This window comes from Chlamydomonas reinhardtii, chromosome 7 (assembly GCF_000002595.2).
Source record: "Chlamydomonas reinhardtii strain CC-503 cw92 mt+ chromosome 7, whole genome shotgun sequence".
Taxonomy (NCBI): Eukaryota; Viridiplantae; Chlorophyta; class Chlorophyceae; order Chlamydomonadales; family Chlamydomonadaceae; genus Chlamydomonas; species Chlamydomonas reinhardtii.
In genome coordinates, this window is record NC_057010.1 from 882527 (window position 1) to 900421 (window position 17895).

A 17895-nucleotide genomic window follows, 5' to 3' on the forward strand; every position below is an offset into this window, starting at 1 on the left:
GCCACCTGCAAGCTGTCCAGGCTATCGTCTTGTTTATAAAACATCAACTACATTCCGCTGTTCGAAACTATAAGCATTGACCTGGCTAACGGAACAAGAAGACGTTTTCCATTTCAGGAAAACCCGATTTTCACGAGGACTCTTCTGCAGCGTTACCTTAGCTATTAACATCATAAAATACGCAACATAACCAATGGAACTTTGCTGGCGGTAATTTAGCAGTGCGGTCGGCCGAAGCGTCGGCGGCTGCGAACGTTGTGCTGACGGGCAGCAAAAGTAGCCGCGGTAGCCATGAAAGTGAAGGTTATTAGCCGTTCGGAGGAGGAGTATACACGGGAGCGCACCAGCGACCTGCGCAAGGTGCAGCGGAACTATGACCCGCAGCTGCACCAGTTCGAGAAGGCCAAGGAGTACACGCGTGCGCTGAACGCCGCCAAGCTAGACCGCATCTTTGCGAAACCTTTCATCGCGGCGCTGCCGCACGACGACGGCGTGACGTGCCTGGCGCGCAACCCGCGCCTCATCAACTCCATCGTCGCCGGTGCCGCCGATGGCGACATCCGCATCTGGGACATTCCTCAGGAGCGCGTGCTGCGGCGGCTGGTGGGCCACACCGCCGCCGTGAAGGGCATTTCCTTCGCGCCCGACGGCGAGACCGTGGTCTCGGCCAGCACCGACGCCACGGTCAAGCTTTGGAAGGTGCCCTACGCGCCCTTCGAGGCCGGCGACGTCCAGGAGGACGCCGAGCCCGTGTTTGAGTTCAGCGGAAAGAACGCATTCCGTGGCATTGACCACCACTGGGATCGAACTCAATTCGCGACGGCAGGCGCGGCGGTGGACATCTGGGACCACAGCCGCTCTGAGCCCATCCAGACGTTCACGTGGGGCTCGGACACGATTACCTCGGTCCGCTTCAACCCGGTACGTGGCAGCGGAGGAGGAGGGGAGAGGAGAGGAGAGGAGAGGAGAGGAGAGGGGATCGGAGAGGGGAAGGGAGAGGAGGGGAGGAGAGAGGAAGCGGGGGAAGGGTGGACTGCAGGTGAGCATGGGGCTGGTAGGCAGAGGGAAGATGGGGTGGCGGTTTGGGAGGTGGCGGCGGCGGCGGCAGCGGCCACAGCTGCGGCTGCGGCGGCAGCCCTGGCTGAGGTGGCATCAGTAGCAGCTGTGGTGGCATCAGTAGCAGCTGCAGCTGCCATGACGCGGCGGGGCTCACGGGGTCTCACGGGCGGGGCGGCGGGGTGGGGTGGAGCCAGGGCAGGCCAGCCGGCTGCCGGCAGCAGCCGGCGAGGGCGGCTGCGGCCGGCGAGGGCGGCTGGCGGCGGCGGCGGCGCAACCCGCTGTGTGCCACTGTCACGCGGTACCCAGTCACGCCTCCCGTCTCTCCCCTCCTCCACCCAACCCCGGCCCTCCCTGTCCGACACACCCACACACCTTCTCACACCCACACACAAAGCACACAAAGCACATACACACACGCCCCCTCCCCGCCGCCGCCCCCAGGCCGAGGCCGACACGTTCGCCTCCACGGGCTCGGACCGTTCCATCGCGCTATACGACCTGCGCCGCGCCACGCCGCTGCGCAAGGTGGTCATGCAGGTGGGCAGTTGCGGCGGCGAGGGGTGTGGAGGTGGTAGGGGCCCTGATAGTGTGGGGGTTGAGGGGTGGATGGTGTGGGGGGTTGCGGTGTGTGCGTGTGTGGAGGTGCGTGGGTGGGTGTGGGCGTGGGTATAGTTGGCCGGGGGCCCAAAGTGGGGGAGGGGGTGCGGGGTGGGGGTGGTGTGTGCGGGCGTTGCGGGGTGCGGGAGTGGGTGGGCGGGTGCGCTATGCCGTTCACCTGGCTACAGTGCTGCGTCCTGTCACAACTCGACACGTGCACTCCCTCCAATCTCCCTCCTGTCACTCTCCCTCTCGCTCTCCCTCCTCCTCGCCCCTCTCCCTCGCTTTCCCTCCGCCAGACCCGCTGCAACGCTCTGGCCTGGAACCCCATGGAGCCCTTCAACTTCACCGCGGCCAACGAGGACTGCTGCCTCTACACCTACGACATGAGGCGCCTGCAGTCGGCGCTGTGCGTGCACAAGGTGGGGGAGCGGAGGGGAGGGGCAGGGGAGGGGGAGGGGGAAGGGAAGGGGAGGGGTTGGGAGGGGCGGGGATTTGGGAGGGGAGGGGAGGGGACGGGGTGGGAGGGGAGGGAGGGGAAGGCTGGAGGGAGGAGAGCGAGGGGAGGGGAGGGAAGGGAGGGGGAGGGGGGCATGAGGGGCACGGCCGGAGTGCTTTTGGGGAGGGCTCGGGTGCGGAGCACATACCTGGGCCGGGCTTGTGCCAGAGCGGGCCGCTGCCTTGTCGTACTGGCGTTCGTCATTCCCCCTTTACCTGCTAACCCGCTCCTCCAAGCCGTCAATCACATCCCGCCAAAACACAACTTCGCTCCCCCTGCCTCCACGCCTTGCCTCCCTCCAGGACTTTGTGTCTGCGGTGATGGACGTGGACTACTCGCCCACGGGCCGTGAGTTCGTGGCGGGCAGCTACGACCGCTCGCTGCGCATATTCGCCACCAGCGGCGGACACAGGTGGGCGGCAGCTGGGGGGGGCGGGGGGAGGGGGGAGGGACGAGGAGGGAGGGAGCAGAGGGCGGAAGGGGCGGAGCGGGGCGGACAGGGACGGGGTAGCGGGGCGGGGGCGTGGCGGCGGTGAGGGGGCTATACTCAAGGTGTGAGGGCGCCGGCGTCGCACCGGTATGTGCCTCGTGTCGCCCGGCACCACTACCTTCACTCCTAACCCTAGTTGGGCTCGGGCATAAATGTAACCCCGCCACTGTTCCCACCACCTCACCTCTCACCCACACCCCTCACCCGCCCCCCTCACCCGCCCCCCTGCCCCTGCCCCCCTGCCCCCCGCTGCCGCCCGCAGTCGCGAGGTGTACACCACCAAGCGCATGCAGCGCGTGTTCGCGGTGCGCTTCAGCGGCGACGCCACCTACGTCTTCAGCGGCAGCGACGACATGAACGTGCGCGTGTGGAAGGTGAGGAGGAGGAAGAGCTGGGAGGAGGGAAGAGCAAAGAGGGAGAGGGGGAGGAGAGGGGGAGGGAGGAGGGAGGGGGGGAAGGGGCCTGGCAGGGGGGCCTGGCAGGGGGGTTGGGCGGCTGGGGGCTGGGGTTGGGGGTGCGGAGGGAGCCAGGGAGGAGGGTGGAATGGGAAGGGAGAGGAGGGGGAGGAGGGGGGAGCTACGGGAGCTGGGGGCCCTAGTAGTGGAGAGGGGCTGCAATATGGGGGCTTGTAAAAGAGGTCTTGGGGTGGGAGGTGCTCGCGAGGTAGGAAAAGCCGGGAATATCGGGATGCCCCGGTCCAAAGTTACCGTACTTGAATCATATGGTTTACTCCCACGCACGTGTTAGCTCCTCACTTGCGCTCTTCAAGCACGCCACCACCACACTCACACCACCACCCCACACCACCACCCCACCCCACACCACCACCACCACCACCACCCCACCACCACCCCGCACAGGCCAAGGCCGCGGAGCAGCTGGGCGTGCGGCTGCCGCGTGAGAAGCACAAGCAGGCCTACAACGACGCCCTGGTGGAGCGCTACAAGCACATGCCAGAGGTGGGGGAGGGGGTTACATCCTCGGCTAGTTAAGGAAGTGGTAGACGGTAGACAATCTTGGGGAACAGCAATCGTTACCCACGATGTCGACCAGCTCTCGGCGCCAGCGCGAGCTCTAACTCGGGGGTAGGGAATGTGAAGACACACGGCTATGCGGGCGTGGGTGAGTTGTCTCATTCGATGTTATTCGCACCGCCCAGCTCGTGTGCTCGTGGTCGGCGTGTGACACCCGGTGTGCGCCGAGTCTTAACCCCCTGCGCGCCCTCTCCGCCCCCTCCGCCTCCCCCCCTCCCTGCAGGTCAAGCGCATCACGCGGCACCGGCACCTACCCGCAGCCATCTACAAGGTGGGCACCCGGGGCGCTCGCAAGAGCTGCAGCCCCGGGGCATGTGACACCGTATTCTCACTTGCGTGCCACCCAGCTTTGTTCCTGTGGCTCACCGTGCTCTCCTCCACCTCCCCCGCACACCCCACCTCTTCCCTCATCGTACGATGCTGCCGCCGCGCACCTGCACCTCCCTGCACCCCCAGGCCGCCAAGACGCGGCGCGCCGTCACCGAGTCCGACAAGCGCAAGCTGCAGCGGCGCATCGAGCACTCGGCGCCGGGGGCCATCACCGTCAAGCCCGAGCGCAAGAAGAAGATCCTGGCGCAGGTGGAGTAATACGCCCTGGTGCAGCAGGAGGAGGACGAGCTGCAGGCGTTGGTGTAGTAGGCTTTGGTGGTGGAGAAGGAGCAGGAGGAAGAGCTGGGGGAGTAAGAGGGGTTTGGGTGGAAGAGGAGCAGGAGCTGGAGAGGGCTGAGCTCGGATGGTTGTGGCAAGGGATTACAGGGAGGTGGTGGTGGTGGTGCGGCACGCAGGTTCCAGTCGGGGGTGCGGTGGGCTGGCGGAGGCGGGCGTGGGAGGTTGTCTACACGGTCTGTGGAGAGGGTCGGGGCTCACGATGGCGCTGGTGCGGCCGTTGGTGTCCTGGATTGACGCATGGACGTATGGGTGAGCAGGAGCGCGCGCGGGTAGGCTCGGAGGCGGCTGCAGTGCTGCACGTGGGCTGTGTGGTCCCTGTGTTGGTTATGCGCGTTTGGTAAGCATCGAGGTTTGGTAACCATGGGTGTTGGTTTGGTGACCATGGTAGTGTCAGGGGGGGGGTAGGAACAAACTTTTTTGACCCCATGCCACAAAACCTCCCGGACCCCCCGACCGACCGACCGACCGACCCCCCCTACCGTACGACCCCCCTAAACCCCCTCAGAACCCCTTAGTTTTTTGTCAGGTTGGTGCCAATTGACTGCTCTCGGTGAGATCTATCGCTATGCAAAATAATCCGCCTTGGGAACACACTTTGACCGACCGACATGTGGACATGTGGACATGTCACCCGTCCGCCGACAAGTATCCTGATAGACTGGCCTGCTATGCAACGGCTTACTCCAATGTTACTTGATAGTACGAAATGAGCTGACGCGTTCATCCATGCAAAAGCCGCCCGGCACCGGCCTGTCCCTGACCCGTTCCCCAGGCATCTTCCAAAATGCCGACATGCCGCTCCCCAAAGTACCCCATACTATGCATGTGTGCTAAGTCTGGGGTATACCTACGCACGCCTCGTTGAGCTGCACCCATTGTGCCGCGCGCTGCAGGACAGAAGCGCTAGGATCAAAACTTGGCACGAACCTGTGCAAAACCTCTTGGGACCCCCGACCGACCGACCGACCGGCCACTTTGAGGGGTCATAACTTTGCACCCAGAAACCCATTTTCAATTTTGAAAGCGGATTCGTGATTTTCTCCTTGAGCTCTATCCATTTGAGGCATGGGGTCTGTTTCGGAAGATTCTACCCCCCCCCTGGTAGTGTGGAGCATTGGAGCAGCGGGGTAGGTTGGCGTTTACGGTGTATAGGGTGGATCCTGTACAGGCGTAGACATGAGAGGTGGCGTGCCCCTGCGTGCCTGGGCTGTTTGCTGTGCCGCCCAGAAAGCCACAGGGGCAGCCGCGCTGTCCCATCCTACTGGGCCCCCTCCCTGGAACAGGGTGGCTGGGGTCCCTGATGTAGCTGAAGACTGTGACGAGGACGTGTGGGTGCGGCACGCTGCTATGCCCGTGCAGCCAGGGCTAAGGCGCGGAGGCGGGCGGCAGGGGCGCGAGAACCCTAGCGCGTGCGACTTTCGCACGCGAACATGCCCGGCAATATTACACTCCTTCAGGCCCTGGTCAATCCACAAGGCAAGGCGCATTCGTCACCGTGCGCAGGACATGAACAATAACACGCGCGCGACTTTTCGTGTACAGTCGCTGCATGCGACTGACCGTATGTGCTACGTGTTTAGTGAGTGCAATTGAATGTCATGCACAGATGCACCGGCCAAGAAAGCTCGCGACGCAGGAACTGCCATGGAGCCGCCGAGACTGGCCGCCCCAGTCGCCCGGGCCCGCTCCGATACTACCCCTGTGTGTTCGATAACACCGGCACACTCAGCAATTTGCACAGCATCACGCGGGGCGAGGGACAGAGCAAGCACACGTTGTCGTGCACCGCGTTTTGCATTGCAGCGTGCGCATGGGCCGAAAAGCCCTCGTTTTCACAACTTTGCATTTAGGTTTGCAGATTGAAATTATTACCATTAGTTTGCTGTGAAATTTGTAGCGTGTCCATTAGCACTTGTTTCTTTCCTCGCTAACGCCGACACACAGCAGCGCAACTATGCAGCAGACTGTGCTCCGCGCGTCCTCCGGCGCCGTCAGCGGCCGCCCCACCGCTGTGCCTGTCGCCACTCGCGCCAGCCAGCGTGGTCGTGTTGCCCTGCGCCCGGTTGCCGCTGCCATTCTGAACAAGCCGGACAGCGATGAGGGCCTGACCTACAAGAAGGCCGGTGTCGATATTGACGCTGGTGATGAGCTGGTGGACCGCATTAAGAAGATGAACCCCAAGGCCAACATCGGTGGCTTCGGCGGTCTGGTGCCCTTCGGCGACTCTTACTTGGTGGCCGGCACCGATGGCGTGGGCACCAAGCTCAAGCTCGCATTCGACCTGAACAAGCACGACACCGTGAGTGCAATCAGCATAATTGGCGAAAGAAAGCAGCACTCTGTGTCAGGTCGTCTCTTGAACTTCGCGCGCGACCGACCGTGTCACGCTCGCCGACACGTGCCTCGCCTCCCCCACACGCCGACGGATCGCTTGCCTCCCTTCCGCCCGCCCCTCCACTGATCCGCCAACCTCTCATGCTACACCTCCCCTCGCTCTAACACACCTCCCTCCCCTCCCCCGCCGTCGCAGGTCGGCATTGATCTGGTCGCCATGTCCGTGAACGACATCATTACCCTGGGCGCCAAGCCCCTGTTCTTCCTTGACTACTACGCAACCGGCCACCTGGACGTGGACACCGCCGAGAAGGTCATCAAGGGCATCGTCGACGGCTGCAACGACTCCGACTGCATCCTGCTGGGTGGCGAGACCGCGGAGATGCCCGGATTCTACCAGAAGGGCGAGTATGACCTGGCCGGCTTCGCGGTTGGCGCCGTGAAGAAGGACAGGGTGATTGACGGCAAGACCATTAAGGCCGGCGATGTGGTGCTGGGCCTGGCGTCCAGCGGCGTGCACTCCAACGGCTTCTCGCTCGTGCGCAAGGTGAGAGGGGCTGAGGATTCCTGGGGTTTGGGGGAATGCGAGGCTGTGAGGGTGTTGGGGACTGGGCCCGAGGGCTGTGAGGAGGTGGGGTTGCTGGTGGGGTGGGGTAGAGCCGTGGAGGTTATGTACCTGGGTGCAGAGGACCTGCTGGCCGCGCTACTCCGCAGCCCGGGGTCTCCAGGCCGGGGTCTCCGACTCGACCCACACACCGACCCCTCCCCTCGCCGCCCTCCTCGTCCCTCCCCTCCTCCTCCTCTTCCCCTCCCCCTCAGGTTCTGGAGGTGTCCAACACCAGCCTGCACGCGCCCTGCCCCTGGGACTCGGGCAAGTCCATGGGCGAGGCGCTCATCACCCCCACCGTCATCTACGTGCGCAAGGTGAGGAGGAGGAGGGCGGTGTGTTGGGGGGGGGGGTAGGAGGAGGAGGAGGAGGACGAGGAGGAGGAGGAGGGCGGTGTGTGTGGGGGGGGGGGTTAGGAGGACGAGGAGGGGTAGGAGGAGGAGGAGGATGGTGGGGTGGGGTGGGGGGTAAGGAGGAGGAGGGGTAGCAGGAGGGGTAGGAGGAGCAAAAGTGGGGTCTGTGTGGCTCATACCCGGTAAGGAGTCGGAGGGGGTGGACATGCCAGGCGGTCGGGGGGAGGCACGGGGATCGGGCAGGAAGGCTGTAGTGCGGATGCGCGGTGGCCAGGGAGGGAGGCGCTACAACGAAGACGGCCGGGAGACGGGGGTGGTCCAGGGCCGTGTGGGGTCACAGAGCGGGACGAGTCGTGGGTCGGGCGGGGTTGAGTATGGGTTGTGGCGAGAACGGGGCGGACAGAAGGGGCACAGAAAGGGCTCGGCGTCACACCCCCCTATCCTCTCCTTTGATGCTCTTACCCGGATCCAGTTGCCTTGACATCTCACCCTCGCTCCGGTCCTCCTTCCTCCCCTCCTTCCTCCCCTCCTTCCTCCCCTCCTTCCTCCAGGTCCTGGAGCTGCACGAGAAGGTGGGCCTGAAGGGCGTGGTGCACATCACGGGCGGCGGCATGCCCGAGAACATCCCGCGCGTCATCCCCAAGGGCCTGGGCGTCAACGTCAAGGACGGGTCGTGGGAGGTGCCGGAGCTGTTCAAGTGGGTGCAGGCCACCGGCAAGGTGAGAGGCGGAGGAGGGGTGGAGGGGAGGGCAGGGGAGAGTGAGAGGGAGGAGGGGAGGGAGAATAATTACACATGGTAGTGGCGAAGCCACTGATGAGGGAGATTAGGGGGAAGAGGGTGGGAAGGGGAAGAAGTTCGGAAGGGGAAGAAGTTGGGGGGAAGGGGGTGGGAAGGGCAGGGGCGTGGGGAGGAAATGAGGTGGGGAGGCAAGGGGCAAGCACAAGCGAAGAGCAAGGGTGCTGTAGGCAGGTGCGAGAGGGGGAGGGACCCAAACTACGCCAGGGAGCGTCAGCCGCACACCCCAAACTACCCCGGCGAACGGTCGCTGACCTCCTCCTCCTCCGCCACCCCCAACCCCACCCCCCCACACACAGGTGCCCATCGACGACATGCGCCGCACCTTCAACATGGGCGTGGGCCTCATTATGGTGGTGGACCCCTCCAAGGTCGCCGACATCCAGAAGATCGCGCCCGATGCATTCCTGCTCGGCGAGGTGGTGCCCGGCAACGGCGTCAAGTACGTGTAAATCAGCGAGCTGACGTGGGTATGTGTGCGAGCTCAGTAATTGTCGCGACAGACGGCGGCGAGCCGTCGCGCGAGCGCGGCTGCGCGTGAGGAGCTGCGTAAGCGGCGGCGTAAGCGAGCAAGCAAGCTGGTGCACTGCTGGGATGCGTGTTGGGTTGTCGGTGTTTGATGTGTTGTTTCGCTTCGTCGTTCTGGTGGTGCTGCTGCGTGGCGCCAGCGGCAGGGTCGGAAGGCGGGGGCTTTTCGCGCCCTCCTGGACATAGGGCAGACCCGTTCATCTCGATTTCGTCAGAAGGCATTTTGGCGCCCCGCTTCGTGCATTGCGGTGAGGGCGGGTGCATGTGTGTTGCGGCAGCTCCGTGTCTGTTGTGCGCGGTTTGGTCGGCAACAGCTGCGAGCGGCGCTGCCACGGCGGGCAATGGCTATGGCAAAAGTGGCGAGCAGCAGGAGGAGGAGGGAGCACAGCGCTAGACAGAGCATTAGTAACAAGGTGCGATTGCCGCGGGTGGCTCGTCAGGGCCTCGGAGCACCTTGCGTAAGGCTGTACAGGCGGCGCAAAACCGCTTGTGCCGAAGGGTTTAGGGGGTAGCTATCTGGACTGCGCGCGGGTAGATAGTCCTCGTTGTTAGGGCAATAAGATTATTGAGACACAAGCACCTCTTTGACTGCGGACAGTGCGACGACGCCTGTGGCTTGATGGAGCGAAGCGTGTGGGGGCTGCGGTTGGGGCCCCCTCGGTCTTGGACGGCAGGGCAGATGCAAAAGTGATGCTGGTCCCTGATTGTCGAGTTGGCGGCGGTGGGTGGTCAGGGGCAGCGCACGACGGCCAGTGACAGGGTGATGTGCCGTTTGCGGCGTCCTGGTGACCGCCTGAGGGGCCGGGGACCGTTGGAGGGGGCAGGCGCACAAGATACGCATTTTGACCTAGTACGTATGGGCGCGGGTGCAGGCGATTACATGTATTCGTTTGTCCACAAAGTGAGTGTGAGGAGCATCCGCGAAAGACGATTGCGAGCGGTATGCCACCCTCGTGACGCGCGGCCATGGGTGCGCGCGTTCAGTGGTGTGCCGGGTCGGCACCGATGTGTGCCACGCACACACGTGTAAAACACAAAAGTATTTGGCGTGGCTCTCCATCTGGGGTGCATGATAGGACAGGGGAAGAAGCGCGTGTGTTAGCTGACACGCATGACAGGGGGACGAAAAACTGCTTGCGTGGGCAGCAAATAACGAAGATGAACTAAGCTTGCGTATCGGAGAAGGCAACAGCAGTAAGCATGTTGATGTCACGCTCTCCTTATATGTACACCAAGATTGGCGAGCCTACACAAACTACACGGCGTAAGATGTGCTTTCATACTCGTGCACTAATGCACTGCGCTGCTGCCTGCCTGACCTGAGACTGATTCTTGGTCGGGCTGCGGCGGCTGCTGACGGACCTGGCTGCAGCGGTGGCCAAGATGTGGGTGGGCAGGTGGGACAGGTCACTTGGTGGGCGCGTCAGCGGTGCTGGTGTGGTGATGCTGGTGTGGTGCAGGGGCGTCAGGGCATCGGGTTGGAGGCTGGGATGTGTGCTGAAGTGCATGTGGGCTTTGCGGGAGTGAAGAGGAGGGGGGGGGGGCTGTGTGTGCTGGCGCGAGTGAGCTGGGGCGCATGGGGCGTTGGCGGGCGTGGGGAGAATCTGGATGTGCCGGTGTCCATCTGGCGCGTTGCTGAGCATGGTGTGTGCTGGGAGGAGTGCAGTGATGTTCGCCTTGGTGTGCGTGCTACTGCCACTGGTGCTGGCACACCCGGTGGGGCGCAGCGAGGCACAGATATTGTCAAGTCCGTCCGTTACATTTATTATTGCAACAGTACTACCCTGCTTGGGCCCCATATATGCGCGCGCATCGCAATTGCGTCTCTCGGTGTACCAATGGCCGTTACTAATCACGTATGTACTTCGGCATGCAGGCCTAAGAATGTGCGGCACGACATGAATGAAACACTAGGGAGGTTTGCGCCCAGCACGATGCAATGCGCGTTGCCATGCCTTGCCCGCACACCCGGACCTCAAGGCGGGCCACAATTTGATAGTACACAAACATATAGCAGATTCAGCCCGGCATGAAGTCTCTACGGAGCCACAAAGTCAATGTTGTGGGGCTTGCCGGCCCACGCAAGTGAGCGTCACTGCTCGTGTCAACGAACACAGCCGGCACATACACACGCCCGTGGCACCCCGTTCCCCAGCCTGCCACTAGCCACAACAACTACCCACTCAACTCGTACGGGCACCACCAACTGCCCGTCATCCTCACGCCTCAATCGCACCGCACCACCCGCATACCAGCACCGGTCATCACCCACACATGCAGCGCCCAGCTTTCCCTGGAGCGCCCCATCCCGCCCCGTCCATCCATGCGATCCATTGCCCCAGCCTGCCTTGGGCGCCCGCCTCATTAACGCCCTACCCAGGCGAATGGGTCACGCCACTAGGCGCCAGTGACGGCGATGCGCTTGGGCTCGGGCTTGGCCGGCGGCTCGCGCTTGGGCACGGTGACCACCAGCACTCCCTTGTCCATGGCGGCGGTGATGCCGTCCGGGTTGGCGTTCTCCGGCAGGCTGAAGGCGCGGCTGAAGCTGTAGGCGGTGCGCTCGCTGCGCCACACCTTGCCGCCGGCCTCCTTGGTGGTGTGAGACAGCTTGCGCTCGCCGGTCACCTGCGTGGTGGGCACGAGGGCAGCATATGTAGGGGTTGGCAAGGGGATGAGCGGGGCCGGTCAGGCAGAACCGCGAAGGGCAGAAAATGGGGAGCACATCAAGAGGACATGGGGCAAACGCAGGCAAACCTAACGAGGTGTGATTGCGCTGAAGCTGTGCGCTCATCCCCGTGCATGTCAGCGGCTCCGGATCAGGCAGCAGCCCACATGCCAGGCCCCCAGCTGACGTCAGACCAGCTCGGCAACACGTACGAAGGATAGGCCCCTGGTAAGAAACAGCTAGCACCCCTGGCTAGCACTGCTGTCTGTGTCCCAGCAGCCCGCTGCGAAGGGCCCAGCACGCACCATGAGGACTCCCTCCTGCAGCTCCACTTTGACGTCGTCGGGTCCCATGCCGGGGGCATCGGCGTGCAGCTCGAAAGCGGTGGGAGACTCTGCCGGGAGGGAGGGAGCACAGGCGGGGAAAGGGGCATGTGAGAAGGCGATCGAGTGCACGAGTGAAGTTTATACACACGCCCTTAGCATGGGCTGCACCCTTCTGTTCGGTGGTACGCACTGGAACATACGCAAGGCACCGCGCCCGCGGAACTCACCGATGATGTCCATAGGCGCGTGCGTGTGGCCCGCCTTGCCGGCTGAGGTGGGCGCCACTCCCAGTGCGTTGTTAATCATGCGGTTGACTGCGCGGTCCATTTCGGTGAAGAAAGGGTCCGCCGCGCTGTTGCCGAAGACGTAGTTGCTGAGCGCCATGTCGGTTAGCGAAGGGAGTTTGAGCGCTTAAGCGAAGCAAATGCAAGCGAAGAGGAGAGTTTGTATGATTTTGCAATAGCTGTGTTGCAGTTTCTGACCGCAAGGCAGCGCAGGCGGGGTTTTAATAGGAGCACCGACGCTTCGAGAAGCGGTTTGTGCCAAACCGCCGAAAGTTCCCGAAAGGCTTCCGGTCGCTTCTAGAGCCAACGAGAACTGCGTTGCTCCTACTTGTCATTGTAAACTCTTTGCTCGCAGTTTTCGGGAATACTCCCGAGCAACAACTTTTAAAGCTAGCCCGACTTCCAGATTTTCCACGATATTCGGCATCACGATAATGGCTCTCATATCTCTGTTTTCTGAACCCATTTTTGATGCCGAGCTGACGCCGCTAGGCCTCGGCTTTGCGTCGGAAGATGCCTTCCAGCATGGCCACGAGCGGCAGCGCAAGCGCCACACTGAGCGCCACACGCACGAGCGGGACAATATCGCAACGCCGCGCGACCAGAGCTGGGATCTTTCCGGGCCAACAGCGCCCATGGACATTGTAGAAACTCCAAGCGGGTATGAGTTGCATGCCGACGCCCCGGGCTTGGGCCCACGCGACGTGAAGGTCGAGCTGCATAACGGCGTTCTCCAGGTATGTGCACGCATGTCTGTGGTCGAGTCTCTCCACCCAGTCCGGTCCCCCACACGGTGTAGGGGTCTCAACCACCAACTCCTGGCACACCCCAAGGGTGGGACTTGAGCCCCCCTGGCCACGCTTTAACCAGCAGCCACAATCCACATGAAGCATAACTACCACATCTGTAGCTTTCAATGCGCCGAGGATCTGGCGACCATGTTGGCGACCCAGTAATGCGTGAAGAGCTCAACAGCACTTGCCACGCTTCAGCCCTTCCCGAATCCCGAGTTCCACAGACACAGTCATCCTCCAACGTAGCCTCCAACGCCCGCCCCTGCCACCCTCCTTTCCCCCTCACGCACCCACACAGATCAGTGGCTCCCGCAAGTTGCACCACGAGTCCAAGGACTTGCGCGGCCGCCTGCTCCGTCGCGAGCGCACCGCCTACAGCTTCAGCCGCGCCTTCAGCCTGCCGGAGAACGCCAACCCGGACGGCATCACCGCCGCCATGGACAAGGGAGTGCTGGTGGTCACCGTGCCCAAGCGGCCGCACGCTACTGCCGGGCCGCCGGCGCCCAAGCGGATTGCGGTGGCGGCGGCGCCTGCCGCGAAGCTGTAGTAGCGGCGAAGCTGTAGCATCGTGAGCTGCCCCGAGCCGGCCAGGGTTCAGGGATGGGATTGGCTGCCGGTACGCCAACAATAAGAGACATGGAGTCATGGATGCGCGGCAAATGACTGTTACTGGGAAGTCTCTAGGCTTATCAGGTATATACGGTAAGGTTCATGTTTGCATGGGTTCGCAGGCTGCTTGCAGGCGGCCATATGGGTTTGTCAGTTTGCTGTGTGGTCCTGGGGTTGTGTGACGATTCGCCTGTCACCTGGCGCCTGACGTCAGCGACGTGTTTGGGTTTCGCAGCCGTCGTGCTGGTTGACGCTTTGACCCGTAACCTGTTTTGCAATTCCTATGTTGCTGGTTTATCTTGTTGATTGCCAGAACGCACTTTTTGTAGTTGTGTAGTCTTGCCGGTCCTTGTAAATTGTCGTTCGGGTATTCAGGATTGCAAAGGAGAGAAGGATTGGCAAAGGCTGTGTAGCACAGACCACAAACGTGCTGACCAGCGCATACACGGCGCGACGGCGCGAAGAGAAGGGAACGCAACCTTTAAGAGGGTTTGACGAAACTGCTGTAACTTGTGGTAGGATTCGTGATCCATGTCAGAAGGCTCACACACGTCCCGTATGCACAGAGTGAGCCACGTAGCTCACCCTCAGCCATCCAGCCACACCCTTTGTAAGTCATTTCTCATCCGCCCCCCAACCACCGCCGACAGCCGCCGCCACCGTCCTCGTCAGCGCTCAGCACCGCCTCCTCTCCTGACCCCTGGTGCCTCACGCGCCGACGGCGCCCGTCCGCGCCGCCGCCGCCCGTACGTCCGACAGGCCCTGCAGCGCCGCCGGGTAGGCCGGATCCAGTTTGAGAGCGGCGTTGAATGCGGCGGCGGCCTCCCGCAGCTGCAGCTGGCCCAGCAGCGCAACCTGTGTGTGTGTGTGTGTGTGTGTGTGTGTGTGTGTGTGTGTGTGTGTGTGTGTGTGTGTGCAGGCCATGTGCAGTGCGGGTGTCAAGGGCTTGCGCCGTGCGACGCGTTGCTTCGCATTGCGTGGTCTATGTGGTGTGGCTAGCGCAGCGTAGCACGTATGTTGTGGCGTGGTACGTTAAGGTGCGGGGGGTGGGATCCGGCTGCGAGTTGCGTGCGTGGCACGCGCATGCTGTCACGCGAAGCTTAGCAACGCGCAGTCTCTTTTACACCCATAGCCCATGCAACGAAGCCCTCAATGATACTACGATGACCAGCTTCGATCAATATGGTGCCTTAACCCCATCCGCACACGCATTCGTGTACTCCCAAGTCCCCCACTGACTGCGTGACCAACGTCCTACACTCGCCCCAACCCAACCCAACCCAAAGCCACCCCAGCCCCAGCCCCCCGCCCTGCCCGCTCACCCCACGGCGGCAGCGGTACTTGGGCTGCCCCGGATCCAGCCGTACGGCCTCCTCCGCGTCCGCCTGGCCCTTGCCGAAGTACGACATGCCGCAGTACGCCGCCGCGCGGTTGCTACATGGTGTACGACAGCGTACGGCAGTTGGGTCATATGATGGGGACGTCAGAGTGGCACGTCAGATGAGCACCGCACTTGCTGCCTGCGTTGCTGGCAGCTCTTGCGTCCCGAGCCTGACAAGTGACAATCACGCCAACACGCACACGCAGCCCCCTCACACAACCACGCCCACACCTTGTGCGCTTAGCTTTCCTTGTGCTCTTTAACACACAAACACACACACACACACACACACACACACACAGAGAGAGACACGCACACACACGCACCTGTACAGCACGGCGTTGGGCTGTGCGGCCAGGCGAATGGCCATCGTGTAGTGCGACACGGCCTTTGCGAAGTCACCCCGCCCGAACGCCTCGTTGCCGCGCTGCTTGGCAGCGTCAGAGGCGGCGGCGGCGGCGGCGTCCGGGTTGGCAGTAGCAGCCGCAGCAGCGGCGGCAGTAGCAGCTGGGTTGCTGCCTCCTTCGTAAATGTCAACACCATCGTCATCGGAGTCATCGGAGGCGACATCGGATGCGTCATTGCTGTCCGGTGGAGATCCGGGAGCCCGCTTGTGCGATGGCGGCTGCAGCGGTGGCTGCGGTTGCGGCGGTTGTGATGACGATGCCTTGCCACTGCCGGCCCCGCCGCTGCCTGCTGGCGTGGAGCCAGGTGCCGCCGCTTGCGAGGAGGAGCCGGCAGTAGCAGTGGCAGTAGCAGTAGCAGCGGCAGTAGCAGTGGCAGCGGCTGTAGCAGTGGCAGCAGCGCCCGCCGGCCGCCGGATGCGGGGCGGGTACCTGGCGATCAGCTGCCGACACGCCGCCACAAGCTCCTGCCGCTCCAGCATACCAGCCGTGCTGATGCCTGGCCGCAGGAAGCGGGGGGGGAGGGGGGGGTAGCCATCCATGGGATGGTGTGTATCAAATATGAAGTGAAGGGGGGGGGAGGTGGCTTAGAGGCGGTAATGGTGGCGGTGCGGCGGCGGTTCCGCACCCCGTGGCAGCTGTGAGGACACAGAGCTCGGCCCCGGATTCCGGTGGGGCGACAGCGCGACGCCGTGTTTATGTGTGTGTGTGGCCGCGGCGAGGGCACCCAGGGCGAGCTGCGTGTTGACCCCGGCACCCGCGCACCTCAACACGCGTCGGCACGTCCCCGGCCTGTCCCCGGCCTGTCCCTGGCCTGTCCCCGGCCTGTCCTGGCCACCCACTCCCGCCGTTACCAAGCCCTCATACTGCCGCCTCACAGCCGCCACCTACCCTTGCAATCCCTTCCTATTGCGCGGCCATTCACTCCGCCAGCATCACCCCCAACCCCACATGCAGCACCTTCCCGCACCTGCCGCCGCCAGCACCGTCCGCATCGCCCGCGGCGCCCAGTCCGCCTCGCCCCCCGGCGCGTCCCGCATCGCCGCCACCCGCGCCAGCAGCTCGAGCTCATTCGCCAGCTGCAGCCCCCCATGGGTGCTACTGCTACTGCCACTGCTACTGCTACTGCCGGTGGGCAGCTGCTGCGCGTCGCGGCGCAGCAGGATGTCGCGTGGCGTGTCGCCCAGCCCGTCTTGCACCTGTGTAGGTTGACATAAACACACACGTGCGCGCGCGCACACACACACACACACACACACACACGCACACACACACACACACACACACACACACACACGCACGTGCGCGCACACACACAGAAGCGCTTCAGTGAGTCACCAAGGTACTCCGTCACAGCCTTAAATCGCGTCTTAGCTCTCCCTTCCACTTTTAGCCCCTGCTGAGATTTAGATGGAGCTGTCTTAGGCATGGCTACAGCCACAGCCAAACCCCATAGGCCACAGACCCGACAGATGCCAACCAGGCCCCTCCCGCACTCCCCTTGAAGGCTGCTTCCTGATAGCGGGTCCCGCTTTCCTTGGGCGTGGTGTCATTCCACACACCCACGCTAACCGCCCCACGTTCCCCCCCTGTGCGCCTCACCCCCATGCGCGCCCCCGCCTCCAGCACCAGCAGCCTGGCGCAGTCTGCAGCGCCCTGCCCCGCGGCGGTGTGCAGCGGCGCGGCGTCACTGGCGTTGAGGGCGTCCGGGTCAGCGCCCTGTGCGGGTGGGGAGGTGGTGTGGGGAGCAGGTGGGCGGGGAGTTCCATTCATGATGATTATACGAAGTGCAGGTGGGGAGGAGTGGGGAGATGTGGGGAGGAGTGGGGAGATGTGGGGAGGTGTGGAGCAGGTGGGCGGGGAAGTGGTGGGAGGGGGAGACAGTGAGGGTGGAGAGTAAGGTGGGTGGAGAGGGGGAGTGAGTGAGAGACTAAGCGAGAGTGAGGGAGTGGGAGGGAGCGGGGGAGTGAGAAGGGCGCGCACACACACACACACACACACACACACACACACGCAGCCACGCACCTGCTCCAGCAGCCACCGGGCCACGTGCAGGTGCCCCTTGGCCACGGCCCAGTGCAGGGCGCTGTGGGCGGTGAAGGACAGGCTGGTGCCCTGGCCCTGTGGGGGGACGGGGGGCGTGGGAGGCAGGTGTGTATGTGTAAAACAAACAACAAAACGAAGCCCGCCCAGGTGTGCGTGTGTGTGTGTGTGTGTGTGTGTGTGTGTGTGGGTAAGCCGTTCATGTGAAGAACGTCGTGAAAGATCATAAGTATGAAGTGGAAAGGCAGGAGCATGCGTGGGTGCGCACGCGGGTGCCCGAAGGCACCGCGGCAACTGGCACGACGCGGGGCTGGCCAGAAGGGCGGCGGGGGGCGCGCCATGCGGTGCAGGCAGTGCCCCAGCGCCCCTTCCTCCAGATGTGTGGTGCCGCGCAGCCGCCGTGTCAACCGCCCGCCTCCCCCG

The 17895-nt window shown here is 63.3% G+C and overlaps 5 protein-coding genes across 6 annotated transcripts in view; 3 read left to right on the forward strand and 2 right to left on the reverse strand.

The window, feature by feature from the left end:
• Window positions 1-54: 54 nt before the first annotated feature.
• On the forward strand, window positions 55-4783 carry CHLRE_07g318702v5 (uncharacterized protein). Its single transcript, XM_043063933.1, has 8 exons — window positions 55-921; window positions 1501-1596; window positions 1956-2078; window positions 2458-2567; window positions 2908-3019; window positions 3506-3604; window positions 3903-3950; window positions 4136-4783. The coding sequence occupies exons 1-8, from the start codon at window positions 292-294 to the stop codon at window positions 4265-4267; spliced, it is 1350 nt and encodes a 449-aa protein (XP_042922501.1). The 5' UTR covers window positions 55-291; the 3' UTR covers window positions 4268-4783.
• A 1008-nt stretch (window positions 4784-5791) lies between these two features.
• On the forward strand, window positions 5792-10008 carry CHLRE_07g318750v5 (uncharacterized protein). The gene is made up of 5 exons (XM_001700777.2): window positions 5792-6647; window positions 6879-7229; window positions 7502-7606; window positions 8194-8361; window positions 8738-10008. The coding sequence occupies exons 1-5, from the start codon at window positions 6303-6305 to the stop codon at window positions 8888-8890; spliced, it is 1122 nt and encodes a 373-aa protein (XP_001700829.1). The 5' UTR covers window positions 5792-6302; the 3' UTR covers window positions 8891-10008.
• Window positions 10009-10710: 702 nt separating this feature from the next.
• On the reverse strand, window positions 10711-12420 carry CHLRE_07g318800v5 (uncharacterized protein). The gene is made up of 3 exons (XM_001700963.2): window positions 12185-12420; window positions 11937-12025; window positions 10711-11591 (listed from the first exon to the last, which is right to left on the reverse strand). The coding sequence occupies exons 1-3, from the start codon at window positions 12339-12341 to the stop codon at window positions 11364-11366; spliced, it is 474 nt and encodes a 157-aa protein (XP_001701015.1). The 5' UTR covers window positions 12342-12420; the 3' UTR covers window positions 10711-11363.
• A 91-nt stretch (window positions 12421-12511) lies between these two features.
• CHLRE_07g318850v5 (uncharacterized protein) lies at window positions 12512-14270 on the forward strand. Of its 2 annotated transcripts, none has more exons than XM_001700778.2 (2): window positions 12512-12978; window positions 13334-14270. In XM_001700778.2, the coding sequence occupies exons 1-2, from the start codon at window positions 12877-12879 to the stop codon at window positions 13580-13582; spliced, it is 351 nt and encodes a 116-aa protein (XP_001700830.2). In that variant the 5' UTR covers window positions 12512-12876; the 3' UTR covers window positions 13583-14270. The 2 variants fall into 2 exon arrangements, with proteins under 2 accessions (XP_001700830.2, XP_042922502.1); XM_043063934.1 differs by having other exon boundaries at window positions 13334-14167.
• Window positions 14271-14275: 5 nt separating this feature from the next.
• CHLRE_07g318900v5 (uncharacterized protein) overlaps window positions 14276-17895 on the reverse strand; it is a 10826-nt gene continuing 7206 nt past the window's right edge. The window contains exons 13-18 of the mRNA XM_043063935.1: window positions 17455-17550; window positions 17032-17148; window positions 16400-16628; window positions 15352-15928; window positions 14967-15078; window positions 14276-14499 (exon numbers count right to left, since the gene is read on the reverse strand). Of these exons, the coding sequence (XP_042922503.1) occupies window positions 14353-14499; window positions 14967-15078; window positions 15352-15928; window positions 16400-16628; window positions 17032-17148; window positions 17455-17550 (1278 nt within the window). The 3' untranslated portion in view covers window positions 14276-14352. The remainder of the gene's footprint in view (window positions 14500-14966; window positions 15079-15351; window positions 15929-16399; window positions 16629-17031; window positions 17149-17454; window positions 17551-17895) is intronic.